We start from the raw sequence: 21,401 nt of genomic DNA on the forward strand, positions 1-21,401 counted from the left end.
AAGTGAATAGCGGCGGACACTGCTCTAAGTGGATCACACATACGAACACACATTATTAATCCTCCCAACAATTCTGTGATTCTGCAGGTACTCTTCTCATCATCTCCATCTTACAGGTGAGGAGCCTGAAGCTCAGACAAGCTGGAGAAGGTGCCCGTGGTCACCTGCAGGTAAAGGGCAAAGTGGGGGTTGCGGCACAGGCTGCCTGACCCCAGAGCCCATGTTCTTCACTCTCTACCACATGCCTCCTAAGCACTAGGCGGCTGTGGAGGAAGAGAAGACACAGTCCAACACACCCTCCAAATTCCTCGGTTCACTCCATACCTGAGAGGCTAGTGTCTTATCACACTTATAGTAAGACTTAATTCAGATTTTGTTCTTTTCTAAAATGGGAAGAAAAAAGCAAGGATGGTAGTTGAAGGTAAATAAAAAACACAAAGTGGTATGTAAAAGCTGTATAAAGGAAACTTCCCCTTACTAAGCAGGACAGAGATCTAAACATCTCACACCAATACAAATCTTTTTAATCTTTATGACAGGTAACATAAAGAACTTACTTTCATTTCAATGTCAAGCCACAGTTAATACTGGATGTTGTTAAATCTGTACACAATACAAATAAAGTATAAATCCAGCTAGGTATTTTATTTGAAACATGCTTTTACCTATTAGATTACTCACTTGCTCTGAAGTCAATACTGACAGCAGTTTGTATCTATTCAAGATGTTATGCAATGTCCTATAATTTAATATTTATACAAGATAGATGAGATTAAGTTAAACTACAAGTCACCAGGAGTTCTGTAAGCAACTATACTTACAGCCATGATTCCACAGATGTAGTGAGTAAACCAATGGCCACTCCTTAATAAAATACAAGAATTTTCATCATGCATAGTTTACAGGCTCCTTAAGAGGTGGTCTCTTTGAGAGGCTGGATTTTCAAGAAAGATTCAACAGTCAAACAATTAAATCTTGGCAAGTCTTTTTTTACACCAACACTTGGTTTGGTTATTTAGCCACCTTAGTAATACAACTTATTTATATACTCGAATTGGAAGTGGAATAAACACTGCATGAAAAATGCATGTCTATCAAACTCATTAGTAATAACTATTACACTCTCTTAGCAGTAAGAATCATTATTCTTGGATTTCAAAGACTTTATTTTCTTTCAGGGCATACTTTATAGCATTGTATTATAGGAATCAAACAGTATAACAACAAAAAAGGTTTTTTTTCTTAAGGACCACTTCCATTCCTCATTTGAAATATAATCAAATCAATGAAACTAATTTCCACATTAAAGACAAGTTAGTAAAATAATTCCTCCAAGTAGTGTTGCATATGAACTACAAGTTTACCCCAACTATTTTAATCATTACAATTTGAGATTTTCTAGGGTACAACAGCACTAGATTGGGCTGTTACTACCTAGGCAAGAAAAAAAAATGTCACCTGCAAACACGTGAATTGGGGTCAGTAAGAATCTTTAGACAAACCATATTGTTAGAGGAGGTTAAGTAGAAAAACTAATGTTTGAGTTGCACCACCCCTACCATGAACTGTAGCACAGATGCAGTCAAAACATTCTTGGTAAAACAATGTGGAGGAAAGGTCTACATATACCACAAATTTACCAAAACACTTTTATGTTCAGAAGCCTAAATATCTTAGGAGATTTAGATTACCGAAGAAGATGATCACTAAGTCAATTCTTCAAGGCTGGTTCCTTACGAGTATTAAAAACCAGTCCATGGTCTCAGATGCATTCCACCTAGGTTAAGTGTTCAGGAACTCCACAGAGTAAGAAACATCAACTGCAATTGTCCACTCTTAGTTTCTGTTTTTTGATTTAATGTTTTATAGTACCTCAGATTTTTATTCCAGAGTTTGCACACTTAGGAAAGGAAATTATACTAAGCATGGGATCAAAGATGTGCTTACTAAAAAAAAAAAAAAAAAAAAAAGATGTGCTTATTTTCTGAAGCCATGTGAAGATTTAATCCTCTGTGTATTACTTTTCAATACTGAAGAGTTCTCTGGAGACCAGTAGAATAAAAGTTTCACAAGCTACATGAAGGATTTCTTTTCCAGTTGCATACCACTTCAGTGTGGCTAGTTAGGTCTAACTAGCCCTGCCCTTAATTTCATCTTACTAGAGTTGATAATGAAAAACTAACAAAGGGTAAATCTAAATTCCCAATAAAATACAAGCAAAAAACACCTGTACACACAATAAAATACATCCTAAACACAAAGTAAGGGTATAATATACTCTGCAGCATGATACTGTCTTTATTATATTTCTCGACTGTATGTAGTTCTTCCATTCAGAAATTGGAGACCATCTTTTCATTAAGTTGTTATTCCCTCCTCTTTCCCCAGCTTAGGGATACTTTCCCAAAGGCTTAATTTGTACAAACTGTTATGAAATTAAATTTTCATTTACACATAATTTAAGTGTTTATAAAGCACTCAAAATTGTAGCTCACACGTATATGACTTCCGAAAATAAAACGACACTTTGAACATAATCTTTTTGTTCTGCAAAAATATTCTACATACATGCATATGATCAAAACAATCTTTTGTTGTTTGGGAAATTTCCTATGCACAGTAAGTTAAAAGAAAAAAAAGTTGACAACTATATCAGTATCTCCAATGTTAAGATAACTGGGTGCCACCTAGTGTTTGATTTCTGCAACTACCAACTTTACAAGTTCAAAATTGCTATTAAAACTCAGGTTCTAAAAACCGCCTTTTTTGTTGATGTTTATAGTGGCAAAATAAGATCATGAAAAGAATGTATACAATATCAAAACTAGTATAAAAATAGCCACATGCTACTTAAATATGAAAAACAGACCAGTCATTTTTGACTTCAAATGCAGATTTCTGCCTCCATTAAACTGTACCAAAATCTCAAGGGAACATCCATCTAAGTAACTGGAATATACAAAAATTCACTGTACAGTAAACAGGCTAGTCAAAACTAGGGCTTAATTATAATTCATAATGCGTGTACGGCAAATGGTTTATTCAAAACATCCATTTACTTACTGGAAGTGGTCAAAGTGGGAAAGGCAGTAACGCATTTTTTTTTCTCTTTTAGAAGAGCAGATGTGGTCTTTTACCCACAAGCTCCGTCACATCAAAAGAACAAAGTGGGTTTAACATTTAAGAGAATTCAGCATTACCAGTTTTTAAAGAAATACCTTAGAAACAAATCAGTCTGCTTTAACAAATTGCACTCATGCTAATGAAATTTTAATCTTCTTTAACGGGTCACAGCCAAAATCCAAATTGTTGAATAATCCTCAAAGAAAGTGGAATGTGAAAGGTTGAGTTCGACTTAGATCTGGAAGGAAAAAGAACATCAGATCAACCAAAAGAAGAATTTTTATATTCCAACAGTCTACCACATGTAAGGGACACATGCACCCCCTTAGGCTATCTGGGAAACAAATCCAGTTTGAAGGAGGAAATCCTGAACACTAGGGTTTTCTCAATTCTGGTCTGCTGTCATTGAATCTTTACAACATCCTTCAGAATGTTATACGTTATGCAGAATATTCTCAATAAAGTTTACTATCTCCTTCCTTTTGTGCTACTGATTAGAAATTTATTTTGGGGGTGGGAAAAGACACAGGGAGTGTTACTTCCTTGAGAAACGGACAAGTGAGATACCAAATTCTCCTCCCAGTCAACCTGGTTATAGGAGTGAAGGCTAGAACACATATAAACCATTTGGAGAAACACCTTAGGGAAGAAGTAGGGTTCTCAGGTGATAAACAAAGCGACCCTTACGAAATGTCCAAGATAACTCAAATTCCTTTAATAACTACTATCTTTACTATCCCTTACTGCCAGCCTCAGTTCTGAAGAAGCACTGGCACAAACTGAGAAATACTTTTCTTAGAAAAGCTTAACCCTATCTAGATCCTCACCCTATCACCTCTGTGTATGTGGCTTCATATTGAGGTATGTACTCTGACTAGATTCTTAATTTCCTGAAAAAGGTCTTCTACCCCAGCTAAGCTGTCAAAATGTTGGGATCACCCCTTAACCTGTAACACAGTAGCTCCATGTCAGGTTCTTGTCACAGAATATCATCGATAAATCTACTGTCCAAGTGTCATTAACAGCTTAGTCACAAGAATCCTCTGGGCTCAGGGGTTTCCAAAGGGAGATAACATAAAAAATAGAATGATATGGTTCTGAAGAACCTAGGGGCAGGACAGGAATAAAGACGCAGATGTAGAGAATGGACTTGAGGACAGGGAGAGGGGGAAGGGTAAGCTGGGAGGAAGTGAGAGAGTGGCATGCACATATATATACTACCAAATGTAAAATAGATAGCTAGTGGGAAGCAGCCACATAGCACAGGGAGATCAGCTCGGTGCTTTGTGACCACCTAGAGGGGTGGGATAGGGAGGGTGGGAGGGAGACGCAAGAGGGAGGAGATATGGGGATGTATGTATATGTACAGCTGATTCACTTTGTTATACAGAAGAAACACACCATTGTAAAGCAATTATATTCCAATAAAGATGTTAAAAAAAAATAGAATGATGGATTTATTTCTTATCCTTTTTCATTTTTCTATTTTAGGGTATGCTCTGAAATACAGTACTGTATGTTTAAAAACTCATAAATGCAAATACACACTGGAGATATGTACTCAAATTTTCTTTAATTCACCATGTATTCTAAAATGGTTTGGAGATGCATCAAAATGTAAGATGGACTGAAGGATGAATAAAAGGTATAGACAGATATGTGATAAACCAAGTACAGAAATGTTAATTATAGAATCTCGGTGGTAGGTATCACTTAATTCAGACTTCCCCAAGACTAGCCTTTGTTTTTTTTCGGTTGTGTTTTTCGTTTTTTTGGGTTTTTTTTTGGCTGCACCGTGTGGCTTGTGGGATCTTAGTTCCCTGACCAGGGATCGAACCCAGGCCCTTGGCAGTAAAAGCACAGAGTCCTAACCACTGGACCGCCAGGGAATTCCCAGTCTTTGTATTTTTGAAAAGCTCTGGTAACTCTGTTGCACAAACAATCCCGGTCAGGAACAACTACTCTAGGTATACTAAAATTTCATCTTTGAATAAAATCAAACATTAGTACTATTATTTTTAGATTTATATACACACAGGTGTTTCTGAACTACATTTTTATTTAAAAGGGTTTAAAAAGAAGAGCCCAACCCAGATTTAAGAGTAACTTATAATACCACCCCAGTTATTAAATAGATTTATATTGTCAGAAACTAAGTTTAAATTTCATTTAAATATTTTAACAGCAGAAGGGCAATGAGGCTCTTATTCTTGTGAGCATTACTGCTTTATTGTGAGAAAAAACAACGCATTTTCCTCAAAATTAACACACCAACTCCAAACCAAGAGTTTGCCAATAGTGCACATCCAACAGATAAAGTAATATAATTGGCAAAAGGCCTCAATTTTAAGAGGGCGCTTTTGTTTTTTTTTGGTGGCCGCGCAGGCATAGCTTGTGGGATCTTATTTCCCCGACCAGGAATTGAACGCGGGCCACCACAGTAAAAGCGCCAAGTTCTAACCACTGGACCGTCAGGGAATTCCCTTTAACAGGGCTTTTAATGTTATAATTCCAACGCTTCATATGAAACTGGTTCAAACAAGATTATTCTTCTAACATACTAGTGTTTCAATTAAGAGAAGGCACGTTTGTATAACACAGGGAATATAGATAGCCAATTATAATAACTATAAATAGAGTATAACCTTTAAAAATTGTGAATCACTGTGAACTTCCCTGGTGGTCCAGTGGTAAAATTCCGTGCTCTGAATGCAGGGGGCCCGGGTTCGATCCCTGGTCGGGGAACTAGATCCCACATGCATGCCACAACTAAAAAAAAAAATCCCACATGCCTCAAGTAAAGATCCCGTGGGCCACAACTAAGACCTGGCACAGCCAAAATAAATAAATAAAATAAATAAATATTAAAAAAAAAATTGTGAATCACCTTACAGTACACTTGTAACTTACATAGTATTGTACATCAACTATATCTCAATAAAAAAGGCCAGTTTCTTTGATAAAATCTTGTATTTCTCATAACTGTCTGCTAAATTTCTTAATAGCTATCTCTCTAGACACTCTTAACTTAAACAAGTTGAGATTCCAATGCCTAGCATTCATATTGCCAAAGCAAATATTGACCTTTTTAAGAAGAAATACTGAAAAAGATGATAAAATTCTCAAAGCATAAACAGTTTGACTAGCACAAACAAAAGTTGAAAAACTCAAGGTGAAAAACGCTACTTACATCATCAATGTCTTCATCATCATCTCCAATGTCATCAAACTGGATTTCATCATCATCTCCAGGACCAAATGTATCAGTTTCATTGATTTTAGCTAAAGAAACAATAACAAATATACTCATATAATATAACCAAGATGTTAGTAAAATGAATAAATTGCCCACTAAAAGAAGTGGTTGGATATCAAATGTTGAAGTATAAAAGGAGACTCTTACAAGTCAAACTTTTAATTTAAGTTTCATTACCAAAAAGATCCTCTTAACTTCCACCTAACAACCCTAGTATATAGAACAGTATTTTACACAACAAAATCTCTAAGTCAAAATGGAAACAATTTTCTTTTGCTCACAAAGGTATTTTTAGTGAGGCAGGCTCTAATTACACAAATTCTAAAGCTATTACAACTTCCAGCTACACTTCAAAAAACGTCTGAGCACATGCTAACAAGCCACATCTGATGATTATCAGATAAACTCATCAATCAGAAAAATTTGGTCAAATCATGCTTATCCCTAAATAACAAAAATGAACCAGGAAGCGCTAGTCCTATTCCCAGATATATTAGCATTTCCTAGATTGGAAATGCCAAGTAAATAATTTCAGCAGGATTTTCATGCTCAAGTAAAATTATACTTTTCTTGATAATATGCAACAGAACCAAAAAATAAAAATAACTTCCAAGCGAAAAATGTAGGCTTACAAAATAGTATGTAAAGTCACTTCCCCTTTGATGAGGTCATGAGAAACTTATTTTTATTTAAGTTTTATGCGTTAAGAACGCATAACTTTTGTACTGCAGGGGAGAAACAAAAAACGTTGATTTAACAAAATCCTATGGATACTATGACACTAGGGTAAGATGAACTGAAAACTGACTTTTTAATAAAAATCGACAACAGTACCTAATTGTTATCCTTGCTTCACATTTAAAGTAGATGAATAATGACAGTCTCTTTAGAAAGGAACTTTGAAATAAATACTATAACAAATTTATTCCGTTGACTGGCATTAGGCAGAAGTTTAGGGCTTATAAAGGATAATTCCTCACCAAAAGTATATTTATTAGGAACAGAATCCCAGCTACTTTTTTCTTAAGGTGTCTAGTATTATGAAGCACAGGCAGGCATACTTGGAATGAATCACGTAAACTCAAAACTAAACATGCAAAATCCACAAAATTCTACCAAAATTCCTTCATCTAAATACCACCAGGTAATAACACCATATAACAGGTTAATGTAATATCTCAGACATTACCATGTTCTGGAAGTTCACCATATGCCTTCAGACTTCTAGCCTCATCTGCATTGTATTTTAAAATTACATCAGCTTTATTATCCTTAAAAAAGAGACAAATAAGATTTACAAATGATTATGCCAAAATATTATCCGTTATTTCATAAATTAGTTTCAAACTGGATAAAAAATTAAATTTCACTGTTGTGTTATAAACTCCTCTCCTTTTTCTAAAAATTTAAAGTTTTCTCCTACCCTCTGAAAAACATCCTTGGGTTTAAACCCAGTATAAAGCTTGCATGCATAAATGAATAATGATCAACAAGCTTAGGGAAGACAGTTATAGATTTCACTTCAATAAGAGCAGAACTGTACAGACCCAATCTTTTGGATTATTTATAGTTACCCTTTGATTAGAAGTCTTTTGAAATACAAAAATTCCCTGGGACCATAATTTACAGGTGATTAAATACTCTAATTCAAAAATTGAGACTGGTGTAATGACCCAAGGAAATTATTATACCTTTCCAGGTATCAGTGGTTCTTAGGGTACAAATCCATCAGAACCGCCTATGGAGCTTTTACACCTCCTGAAGGCAGATAAATTAGGATATGTGGAGTGAAGCCCATGAGTGTGTATTTGTAAAAGATATGGGTATTTCTGATGCAAGTGTCCCACTGAAAACTAATGCTTCAGAATGTTCACACTTCCCCATCCGAAAGGAATCTGACTCAGTTAAGGAAGAAAAAAAGGGTTGAAGCTGATTGTTTCAACTTCAAAAATTCTTAAAGGCAACGTTAAGTGATCACAGTGATCCAAGAACGGTGTGATTCAGACCAGCACTTCTTAAAACGGTAATGTGTACAGAAGCCCAAGGGGATTCTGGTTAAAATGCGCATTCTGATTTAGGAGGCCTGGGGTGAGGTCCAAGAATCTGCGTTTCTAACAAGTTGCCAAAGCTAGTGATGCTACTGGTCCCTGTACCACCCTTTAAGTGGCAGGGGCATAAAAGAAGGATCATGGGAGATTAAGAATTGGAAAACTTAATGTGGCTGTCATTTTATAGTATGAATGTTACACCATTCAGAACCTTGATTTCCTTATCTGTCAAACAGGGAACTAACTAATTCTTCCTACTTCTGGGGTTATCTTTAGGATCAAAAGAAGAAAATGGACATTAAAATGGTATGGGTTTAAAGCAGGCTATCTCAACCTCAGCACAGTTGCTATTTTGGGCCACATAATTCTTTGTTGTAGGGACTGTCCTGTGCATTGTAGAATGTTTAGCATCACCCCGGTCTCTATCAACTAGATGACCAGCACTGACCCCTACCCCCAGGTGTGAAAACCTGAAATGTCTCCAGACACTGCCAAATGTCCCCTGGAGGAAAATAATCACCCACGGTTGAGAACCACTGATTTAAGGTAAAGATTTTAATTCTTTATTCTAGAACATATATTTTAAAAAATCAAAGTACGATCAAAGTTACAAAAATAGAAACACGATCACTCAAAATGTAAATACATGGTGATGAGTTCCAATAGGTGGAAACCAAATGGATTTCATAGCCCTACCATGAGTAGAGTCTCCAGGTTGAGATCATGAAGGGCAACTACCATTTTCTTCCTAAGTGCTCATCTAAATTCAGAGCACATACTTTTATCATGGTTTGTACTGCAATTACTTGTGTGCCTGTCTTACCCTCTCCACTACCAGGCCATAAGCATTTTGTGAGATGACAGCTTGACTCATTCAGTTGTATCCCCTAGAGTAATGGTTTCCAGATTTTGATTTCAAGACGTATAAGTTAAAAAAAAAAAAAAAAAAATGGGGGCAGGCAGTCCAACATAAAGTTATTTTTATCTTGCCAACTAAGAACACCAACAAAACCACCACAATACAGTATCCCTCATTCCAAAAAAGGGAACTTTTTAAATATCAAAAAGGGAAAAAGGACTATTTAGCTTCATGAAAAATTCACACTGTCTGTGATTCTTCTATAGTGAAAATGCAGACTCCACAGACTGGCATTTGGGAACCATGATCCCTGGGGTATCTAGCACAATGCCTAAGACAGAACTGGCCCTTAAGAAATGTTTGTTGACACAACGGTGAATAGCATACTGGCCTGGAACTGGTCAAATATGGTTATGACTTATGTTCTAAACATTAATTGCTCATAAAATTCAAGCAAGTAAACAATGAAAATTTTAATTTTGTTTTTACCTGGTAGTCCCGTAGACCAACCAATATAATGTCTGAGGTATTTATCCAGACCTATTAAAAGTCACAGAAGGTTACATTTAAAATAATAATAATCAACCAAGAGCAATGTTGAGTCAGTCTTCCCATAAAATACACATACTATTCACCCAACTGTGAGTAAAGTACCCGTATTTAGAATTAGGGGAAAAAACTACAGTAAGCAGCTGAGCCACTTACAAATTTTCTATAATTTGGGATATTAGAAAAATAACAATCTTATTTAACTACTTGACAGTTTAATAATTCCAGAGGACCAATGATTAGTTTAGAAATTAAGGGATTCTTAATACTGAACCCCTCTAAGTGGTTAGTTATCCATTACAACATATGAGAACAGTAAATTAGGAATGTGGTTTTATCTCCCTCCCTCCCTCCCTCCCTCCCTTCCACCCACCCAAATACACACAGGAAACGGAACTCCTTTAGTTTGGTAACATGAGCATTAACAAGCCAAATTTTTAAAAAATCATAAAGCCAGGGTTGGAGCGACTTTTAACCAACCTGATCAATAAATCTGCCTGAACACCTACCCTGATGAGAAATTAATCACTACTTTCCAAGGCAGCCCATTCCTGATCTCAATTCAGGAAATTTAACATTAATACAACACTTATTTACTGTAATTCATATTCAAATTTTCTTAACACTCCTTACAGCTACTTCCCCCACCCTCAAAACAGAACCCAAACAAGGGCCACCTACTGCATTTAACCATTGCATCTCTTTAATCTCCTTTACATTGAAATAGCCCGCCCTGCTGTTATTTTTCCTTTCATGACATTAACATTATATATATTAGGAGTCAGGCCATTTGTTTTGCAGTGTGTCCCTCAATTTGGACTTGTTAATTGTTTCCTCATGATTAGATTCAGGTTAATCATTTTTGGGCAGGAATACAACATAGGTGATATAAATGAGTCTTTAGACAGATACCTGTATAAAATTACCATCAAAGATCTTGCTGTTTTGACTTAGAGGTAAATCACTGTTCTACTGAAATCTTTTGGGAACTTACAAAAATGAGGTCCTCGGCCCATAAAAACCTTAGAGCCACTTTTCTCCCTTAACCATAATTTTATATTAAAGTAAAACAAGTCTCCACACTTACCTTTTTTCTCAGTTTCCCTCTGATGTGACATAACCTCTTTACACCATCAAAACACATCGCTTCTAATCGTCCATTTCCCAACATTTTGATTACTTGAGCATACTCTGGAGGAGGGAAAAGTAAAGGGTATAGGATATTGCTGAATTTTTGATAAAAGCAACTTAAAAGTCCACGTACAATTGATTAGTACAGGTGTGTTGCTTAGGAATAAGTATATGCAGTAAAATAAGTACAAGGGAGTGATAAAACACCAAGCTAGTTAACGGGAGAGCCAGAACCAAGACTGTGTAATGCCATTTCTATGACAAGCTGTCCCTGCTATCAGAAATATTTTAGTTATCTACTCATTTTGAGTTAAGTGGACTGTCCACTGTCTTCATGACTGTATGCTCTACTTCTGGAGATCAAGGTGGCCTGTCCCAAAATGTACACTAAAATGTATCTCATCAATCTCTCACTTTGGATCCTCACCCAATTTTGGTCTCCTTTCCCTCAGAGGAGGGTTAGCCTTTAGAGGCTAACTGCAACACAATTTTTGGTACACTGGCAAATAAAAAGCAGCTTATATGTTATTAACGTCTTTGTTAAATTAGAATATCTTAGTGATTATTCTGAAGTTTTTGTAAAGCTGGAAAGCTGTTCCCAGACAAAATGGCAAACTTTTAATCAAAAATCTTTCCAAAAGGGTACCCAGGAAGTCATGCTACTTCACTGCCACTTGAAAAACTGAGATTATGAGCAGTGGCTTGCACACGGGCCGTCTCTTCTGTCATTAAATGACAGAAGACCGGAGGTGGGGGGGTGGGGTCACTTCAGAACCTTTAGTTTACTCAAGTTGTATGCAAGACTGATCCCCAAAGAGGACATTCACCAATTTGTAAATACACTGAAACAAAACTTTCAAAGGCTCAACTGTGGTGTTGACAAGTGGAAGTGAGTTACTCAGACTACAGTGAACCTAGCACCCACCTAGGGCCTCAACATGGTTGGTCGATTTAAAGGCAGCCTCTCTTCCAAAGTGGGGGGAAAACATGAAAAAGAAGAAGTAATGGCAGTCAAAATAAAGTCAACTGCTAAAGGAGGCAAGAATCAAGGGTAAGAAATAAAAGGGTCTTTTGGCCAAATAACATGTTTCATCTTTAGTGGCTTATATATTCACGGCATGAACAAATCTACCAAGTTCTATAAAAAGATAATTAGAAAAAGTTCTTTGTTAAAAACTGCTGGAAATTACTGGAATAACTAGAAAAATTTAAATATGGACTATATACTAGATAAATAATATATTCACATTAAAATACCTGAGTGTGATAATCCTACTGTAGTTATGTGAGAGAATATACTTGTTCTTAAGAGACACATGATGAAGTAGTAAGGGAAAAGTATCATGATGTCTTCAACTAACTTCCAAATGGTTCAGGAAAAACACACACACACGCACACAAAGATTAAGGGCTTAAAGGAATTCATGGTACTTATACTGCAACTTTTCTGAAAGTTTGAAATTACTCAAAATAAAAACATGGGAAATGGGGATATATGTATATGTATAGCTGATTCACTTTGTTATACAGCAGAAACTAACACACCATTGTAAAGCAATTATACTCCAATAAAGATGTTAACCCCCCCCCCAAAAAAACCCAAAAAAACTCTCAAAAAACAAAAACAAAACAAAACAAAACATGGGAAACTAGTGTTTTGTATCTGGCACTTAACAAAAATCTTAATCGGTTTGAAAAGGTCAATTGTTCAGTTTCATTTTATTATATATTATGAATTTACATGTAATTTACATGCCTCAGATGCATTCCTCAAATACCCATGGTCTACTGAACACACTATGTAGCACCATTCGCTATCAAAAAAAGTCTACTAAGTCATGGAATTGTCAACCATAGCTTTTGAGGCTTAATTCCCTCTGAACTGTTCAATTCATTCTTAGTTATAACATGAGTGTTCACATAAAACAGTGAAACATACACATTTACAGAAATGCCATCAATCCTCAGCGCACGCTGAGTATACCAAGAAATAACTACCAGAAGAAAGGCTCTGGAGAAGTGTGGGGGATGAGAAATGGAGAAGAGCAAAAGGGGACATGCGATCTTTTGCTCAGGATTATGAACAGTATCTCTTTTATGTTGAGAAATTGAAAATCCTTACTTAAGAAAGAAAACTATTACTGAAAGAAACCTAACTTATGAAAATGCTTACCTTGTCCATCTTCTTTGAACACCAGCTCTCTCTTTTCAGATTCATTCTCATTCTTACCTCTGCGTCTATTTTTACCTCCTTTACCTAATGGTTTTAAAGAAAAAGACATTAATTATCTGCAAAACAGAAAAAGAAACTAAACTAGGGCTTACAGAATGTTCTTTAAAAGCCACTTAAATTATAAGAGGTACAATCTACTATGTGTAAAATAAATAAGCTACACGAATATATTGTACAGCACAGGGAATATCGTATTTTATAATAACTTTAAACGGAGTCTAATCTACAAAAATACTGAATCACTATGACGTACATCTGAAACTAATATAATGTTGTAAACCATACTTCAAACAAACAACAAAAACCTGAAAAAAAAAGAAAAATTAAAAAATTCACCTAATTTGGTCATGTATCTCCAATCATATTAAACATATACATATTGTCACTTCCCTACCCTTCCTGGAAACCCCTTTTGGGATATCGCTGACATAAAATACAAACAAACCAAAAGGAGGTATCATAAATATAACGACTACTTGGCTGAGTACACTGTTCAGTAAACTCCTCCTACAGTGGCCCACAAGGACCAAGGAGGGATATATAATGGATCATGATAAATTTTATAAAATAGGGTCTCTCTTGTACCTGCTCCCCCAAATGAAAGGTCTGTGTGCAAACAGAAGATAACTGGGCCGGGGCGGGGAGGGGTAAAGTTTTAGCAACTGGAAAGGGACACTGATTTTGTGGCAGTAGAGGGAGAGCAACAAGTCTGGCAACCCCGAGAGTTTACATTTTGTCCTACAGCTGTAGGATACATCAAGCAAGTTAAAAAGCAAGGTACTAATTGCCTGAACTTGGAAGTAACCAAGATGTCCTTCAGTAGGTGAAAGCATAAACTGTGGTACTTCCATACAATGGAATACTATTCAGCAATAAAAAGAAATGAGCTATCAAGCCCCCAAAAGACATGGAGAAACCTTAAATGTATATTACTAAGGGAAGGAAGCCAATCCGTAAAGGCTGAATAGTATGATTCCAACCATATAACATTTTTGAAAAGGCAAAACTATAGAGAGAGTAAAAAGATCAGTAGTTGCCAGCTGGGGAGCGGGGAAGGAAGGACAGGTGAATAGGTGAACAACACGGGATTTTTAACGCACTATGGTACTGTAATGGTGGATACATGTCACTATATATTTGTCAAAAATCCATAAAATGTACAACACAAAGAATGAACCTTAATGTAAACTATGGACTATCTATAGTGGCTCATGTAAGATATTAATAATAGAGGAAACTGGGAGGGTGGGAGTTGGAACTCTGCAATTTCTGCTCATTTTTCTATCAACATAAAACTGCTCTAAAAGACAGTCTATTAAAAAACAGTAAAAATCAAGGTACACTAGGAATGCAATCAGCAAAATCTAGCCAGGGGGTGGGGGACGACGACGACAACATGGGGACGAATCCACAAGACAATCTGTTTTCTTCAACAGATACATTATGAAGGAAAAAACCCCCACAGATGGATGAAGAACCTACAGGTTAGAAAAGACTTAAAAGATATCAACCAATGACAATGTATAGCCCATATGTGGACCCTGATTTGGTGTGGATGGTGCAAGTTTAGCTGTGAATTAATGATGCCTGAGGCCAGGAGTTGAGCACATGGAGGTTCATTATACTAGTCTGCTTTTGTATATGTTCAAAATTCTTCATAATGTAAGTTTAACAACAGATAGAGCAAGCTGAAGAAGAGTATAAAGCTACCACTGTGTAAAAAAGGGAAATTCATATTCATACTTGCTTATATATAGAATATATCTGGAAGGGCACATACAAAAAAGTTAATGACTGCCTGTGAGAAGAACTCATTGGCAAGAGGACACACTTAGGAAAGACATTTCATTCTACACTTTTTGAAACTTGAATCGTGAATTTTACTATTCAAAAATCTTAAACAGTTCAACAAAAAATAGAGGTGTGACATGATCCTTTGGGTGGGAAAACTGGTAAGAAGGTCACTGTCCTTATTACACATAGAATGAAGCACCCCCAGCCTGACCATGAAGAGGAAGGGACAAATAAGAGGACTACTTCTGACATGGAAACAAGATGGGAATTGTGACCATATGTGGAGGGAGGAATAAAGGATACATGGAGCTTTCACAGAACTTCTCAGGATCTCAATTCCAGCCTCTATAAAATGAGGGAGTTAGAACAGAAGATTCAAGTGCCTCTATATTCTTTCTACCATGTAGGATTCTAGAATTCTTCTATCTACGGGTGGCCTTAAAAATCTGTACCCTCCCTCCCATTTTCCATACTTTAAATAATGACACTGCTGATCATTTCTCAACTCTTTTTCTGACTTTTAAAGGGCCACTTGCACTATTCTTGACCTTTCATCACCCCTACCCCTTCACTATGCCTATCCCTTTGGAGCTTCATTAAGTCCAAATTCTCAGCTTCTGCTTACCTACTTTCTAAGGAAAAATTTCTCTCACCTACCACTTCTATGCTAAGAATTTTACATCTCACCCTACTATTTCAACTAAGCTTTGGCCTCTTATTTCTAATGTGAGGCTCAGCACACTTCCAGTGAATGGGCTACTGTCATTCAAATTTTACTCAAAACTCAAATTACTTTCTTTTACAAAGTTGGTCCTTAATAAACATCCTTATTTCTGTTACTGGTAACATAACTACCTTAAAGAATATAAATCTTTCAACCTATAAACATGACAGCAATCTACCTCTCAATACTCCTCTTCAATTTCCTGATACTTCAATCCAAGCAGACTTCTCGCTGTCCCAGTAACTCACCCTTAAACAAGCTTATGCCTATGAGATAGGCACTATTTTGTCGTTATCTCACAAGAGAGAATGAAGTGAGAGCTGGTATTTGCATCAGGTAATATCACCCCAGTGACTATGCTCTTAACCAGTATGCGGTAATGCCACCCATTTACTTGTCACAATCACCCTATGAGGTAATAAGTCATTTATGCCCAGTTTACCAGTGAGTTTACTGAAGCTCAGAGAAGCAACACACTTACTATTAGTGACTGGGGGTGACCAGATCCAACCTAATCCTTTTTTGTTCCTGGTCCCCACATTAGGGTATCTCTCCACAGCATTTTGTTCCCATTCTAGAACCTAAACCACATTGGCAGCCATTCCAAAAGACAGAAGAAAGGTGTTAAGTGGTAGCGATACTAAGGGACTCACGGGAAGAGCCTGGAAGCAGCAAAAACAGGTTCACAGCCCAAACAGAATAAAGAACGTGTACCTGGCCACTGCAAAGACAGACTCTTAACTTCTTGAGTCATGTGCACTTACTCTGTCCCGGGGGCAGTCTCACAATGCTCTGTGCTATGTTCGGCAGGCCTCTACAATGTCCTGACCCACCCAGAGTCCTCAGAGCTCATTTCCTAGAAAGAGAAAAGTATCCTCTGCTTCAAGCCACCAACCATGCCAAATCTTCAAAGCAGAGTGGGCATTAGGGCAAGTATCACACCTACTTTGTTTACTGAGTTACATACTTAGTTGGAAAATTCTTTGAATCCATCACTCAAGAGTAGTCCATACATTCCTAAAGGACTGGTGATTTTAAAACTAAAAGTAGTAACTTCTTTAAAGTGTGGGAGCACCTTACCCCAACTGCTCTTCATAAGCGGGCCCAAGGCTATCTTTTTTCCCTGAGGTAATAAACTGATAGAGTCTAGAGAATTCTATAGGAAATAAGCTGGTAAGAATCAGTCCAAAGCAAGTCATTCAACACACCGTTAGTGGCAACTTATACCCTTACATGTGTAAGCATCACTACGATTATATTCACAGGCTCTGGCTTTTCCAATGAATAAAAACAGAAAAATAATCATGAATTTATTTCACATTAGTAAACCCCATCTAATAAAACTCAGGAGTCTTGAAAAGTACTGTTCCTCTAAGTAAGATAACAACTAAAGATAACAGATGGGTTTTACAACTATAGGAAGGCTAAACACCAAATTCAGAATGGCGGCTACCTCCTGGAAGCGACGAAGAGAGGGAAGGGAAGGGGACTGGGGAGGGGAACACAGAGGGCTTTAACTGAATCTGTGTTGTAATTCTCAAGTTCAGAGTAATGGGTTGATTCCCAGGCGTTCTCTGCGTTATTTATATTTTTTTGTATGCCTCAAGTGTTATTTATAAAAGGATGATTCATTGCTTGTCAATTTACCAGAATTAACCATACCCTGATCATCCCTTTCCCTATTTTATTGCCATGTAATGAAATGAACTTTAAAGGAGGTTAGTGAACTAGATGTGTTTTAATGTAGTTCAGTCCCTGTTGGAACCAAAGGAGAGCCTATTATTCACCCAAGGGTGGAGTCAACAGAAGGGAGGTGACTTAATCCAACAATTATTTACTGAGCATCTACTAAGTGTCAAGTGCTGGCAACCCAATGTGGCTTCTCATTGCAGTGGCTTCTCTTGTTGCGGAGCATGGGCTCTAGGTGCGCAGGTTTCAGTAGTTGTGGCACGTGGACCCAGTAGTTGTGGCTCACGGGCTAAGCTGCTCCGCGGCATGTGGGATCTTCCCGGACCAGGGCTCGAACCCGTGTCCCCTGCACTGGCAGGTGGATTCTTTTTTAATTTTTATTTATTTATTTATTTATTTATTTATGGCTGTGTTGGGTCCCCGTTTCTGTGCGAGGGCTTTCTCTAGTTGCGGCAAGCGGGGGCCACTCTTCATCGCGGTGCGCAGGCCTCTCACTATCGCGGCTTCTCTAGTTGCGGAGCACAGGCTCCAAACGCGCAGGCTCAGCAGTTGTGGCTCACGGGCCCAGCCGCTCCGCGGCATGTGGGATCCTCCCAGACCAGGGCCCGAACCCGTGTCCCCTGCATTGGCAGGCAGACTCTCAGCCACCGCGCCACCAGGGAAGCCCCCCAGGTGGATTCTTAACCACTACGCCACCAAGGAAGTCCGAATCGCTTGCTCACTTTAAAGTGGCTAACTTTATGTGATGTGACTTTCACCTCAATAAATTAAAAAATATAGTATACGATATTAGGTATATTATATACGTACACTCTATACACCCTTGAGACAACAGGGTAAATTTGAAAATGGACTGGATGTTGGACGATGTTAAGAAATTATTGTTAGAAATTTAGCATTGATAATGCAACTGTAAATATGTCCCTCTGCCATTTGGGCCACTGACACCGCAAAAGCCCGCCCTGAGCTGTGGGCCTCCGGGAACCCCATCCAGCCCGAAGTTGAGCACCTGTGCTGGTCCTGCAGCTTTCCTCTCGGAGCTTCCCCACCCCACCCTTCCCCTTGGCCCGCTGCTGCCTGTTAGGCCCTGCCGCTGGGAGGCTGCAGAGGGCAGGCTGGAGCAGAAAGGGGATTTGCTTCTCGGTTTTACCGGCATAAACTCAGCAGCAGTCTTCTCCTGGCTCTAACTGCTTTCAGTGGTTGCAGATGATTTCCTTTTGCTTTGCCCCAGAACCAACCTCACAGGGTCCTCAAAGACCCTGCTATCGACAGCGCTCCCTCTTTAGAGGTCTGGGCCCCTCCTCCAAGTTTTGTCAGGTTTGTTTATTTGTTTGTTTTTCTTTAATTGGAGTATAGTTGATTTACAATATTGTGTTAGTTTCAGGTGTACAGCAAAGTGATTCGGTTATACATATATATGTATATATCTAAATTCTTTTTTTCCAATTCTTTTCCATTATGGTTTATTACCATGAATTCAAAATATTGAATACAGTTCCCTGTGCTCTACAGTAAATCCCTGTTGTTTTTGTCAGTCTTAACAATAACAACCTCTCTCCTTTTTTCCCTCCAGTTCTAGGAGCCATAGCTGTTTCTAGCAATTGCTACCTTAGGGTGGTTCCCTTTTTGCCTTTTCAGCTCTCCAATACATGGGTTAACCAACCTTTATATCATAATGATTTTTTTTTGATGTGGACCATTTTTAAAGTCTTTATTGAATTTATTACAATATTCCTTGTTTTATGTTTTGGTGTTTTGGCCGTGAGGCATGTGAGATCTCAGCTCCCCAACCAGGGATCGAACCCGCACGCCCTGCACTGGAAGGCGAAGTCTTAACCACTGGTCCACCAGGGAAGCCCCCTATTCTTTATATTAAATTTTGTCTGTGAAAATAACTTTTACTGCTATCTTTTGACAGGACCTGACTGATGCATCAACTGCAGACAGTTATTCATTATATTTGCTTTATAGCTTATTGTATGTCTGAAATCTTTCATTCTAATATTTTCATTTTACCATTTTAATTAGCAACCAAAAAATATAAGGTAGCTAGGAATAAACCTGACAAAAGATGCACATGAAATGTAAGGAGATATTAAATAACACCTAAATAAAGGAAAGATATACTACATTCATGCATGGGAAGACAAATATCCCTAAAGATGCCAATCTTCTCCAAACTAGATACTACTTCTCCAATAGTAGTATCTAGTTTGTGTCTTCTCCAATAGATACAATCTTCTCCAATAGATACTACTATTGCCCTTCAGAACTTACAGTCTAGTGAGGAAATCGGAAATCTCATAGCCAGAAATAGAGGTGAAAATAAGATACCTATTGAATGGATCCAGTTACCATCTCAGAGGGGATAAAAGATTATGTAGGTTACAAGAATACCATGACTTTGAAAACACTATTTTGTCACCCCGTCTTTACCAGAATAATTAGCAGTAAAATACTCGCTACAAAAAGGAACTGCAAGTAAGAGGGCAGTGAGGTGGAGTGCCCTGAGAGAGCTGCACCAAATCTCGCACAGAACTGCAACCAAATACACCAAGGAATAAAAAGAGCAGTGACAGCTACAAAGAGGAAATGAGGTAGAATCCCTGGAACCAGCTGTGAAGTAAAAAAGAGAACAGAGTAGGCCTGGGTCAGGGCAGGGGTCTCAAAGATGACTAATCAAAGGAAACTTGTGGGTTGTGAAATACATGCCTCTCCTGTAGGAAAATACCTTTTCCCTGTTTCGACTTCCACAATTTCCTTTGAGAAATTGTAAGAATACTGAAGACTGAAACACCGTTAAGTCTTAAAAAAAGGAGAATTTCTTTAGGACTGTTCTGCTTTTACCTAGATTAGGCCTTCCATTTTGCAAATTCCAAATAAAATTATCCTCAAATCTGATAGTTTGTGAATGTTTGTCCTAAGAATGGAAGGAACTTAAAGGTCTCTACTCCCATCACAATATATACCGATCTGGAGCAAAAGTTGAAAACTTGGCTAAATACGGAACAGGTGTTCTGGGAAAAAGAAAACCCCGTAAAACGATGGGTAAGAGTAAGTCTCTAGAGAGGAACCTTAATGCATCAAGGTTTCGTCCACTATTTACAAAAGAGAGAGGGAGTAGTCTCAACAATACCCAACAACTGCCCGTAAAGAATTCCATGCAGGAGTACCTGATGGCCACTTAAAACAGGCATCACCCTTTGAAAGTTAAGAACTGCCGGGAAGGCCAAAGACGCCCATTTGCGAAGCCCAGGCGGCCCCGGGGGAAGTCTCCCCACAGGTCCCTATAGTGCCGGGGTCAGTCTGGCGCGAATCTGGAGCAGAGGCACACGTTCTCCTGCAGGAGGCCCTACAAAAATGGCGTCGGCTCCACCCCAATGTGACCAAACTAGAAGACAGGAGTAACTTCCCAGCTCCTCTCCCGAGCCCAGAATCGCGTCCGGATCGCCCAGCTGCGTGCAGGCAGGGCGGAGAGGAAGGTTACTGCCGCCTAGGAGATCCGGCGGCCGCGTGCAGAGCCGGGGAGACCGGGCCGAGCGGAGTCGTGGTCCCGGGGTCTAGGCGGCATTACCTTTATTCTTAGGCATGGCGGTGACGACGGCCTCGCTGCGTCTCCGACTCCTATCTGGGTGGCGGCGGCGACTCCTCCGAGGGGCGACGCGTGGGACAGCGTGACACGAAGCAGGCGGGGGAGAGCGGGTCGCGTGCGCGAGAGAATCTTAGGACCGAGTTCTTCCGAGATCAGCCTGCACCCACGCTGGGCCGCGACAAATGGCGTCGCGGCTGCTTGCGTCGCTTTTCCCCGCCCCCCAACGCCGGCAGGGCCCGCCCCCCCTCCCGGCCCTACGGCGCAGGCGTGGCCGACTGACGCCTATTGTCAGAGTGGAGGGAGACGCGGTCTCGGAGAGTTTACCGCGGTTTGCCAAACCCCGCGGGGGACTGGGCCGTGAGCAGGGAGAAGGCGGAATCCGGGAGGGAGTGGGCGGGGCCCA

At 38.7% G+C, this 21,401-nt stretch overlaps 1 protein-coding gene across 1 annotated transcript; it reads right to left on the minus strand.

Moving 5' to 3' along the window:
* Positions 1 to 509: 509 nt before the first annotated feature.
* On the minus strand, positions 510 to 21,220 carry EIF1AX (eukaryotic translation initiation factor 1A X-linked). Its single transcript, XM_036839868.1, has 7 exons — positions 20,981 to 21,220; positions 13,140 to 13,223; positions 10,923 to 11,026; positions 9,776 to 9,826; positions 7,569 to 7,650; positions 6,314 to 6,405; positions 510 to 3,361 (listed from the first exon to the last, which is right to left on the minus strand). The coding sequence occupies exons 1-7, from the start codon at positions 20,994 to 20,996 to the stop codon at positions 3,356 to 3,358; spliced, it is 435 nt and encodes a 144-aa protein (XP_036695763.1). The 5' UTR covers positions 20,997 to 21,220; the 3' UTR covers positions 510 to 3,355.
* Between the last annotated feature and the right edge of the window lie 181 nt (positions 21,221 to 21,401).

This window comes from Balaenoptera musculus, chromosome X, assembly GCF_009873245.2.
Source record: "Balaenoptera musculus isolate JJ_BM4_2016_0621 chromosome X, mBalMus1.pri.v3, whole genome shotgun sequence".
In the NCBI taxonomy this organism is placed as follows: domain Eukaryota; kingdom Metazoa; phylum Chordata; class Mammalia; order Artiodactyla; family Balaenopteridae; genus Balaenoptera; species Balaenoptera musculus.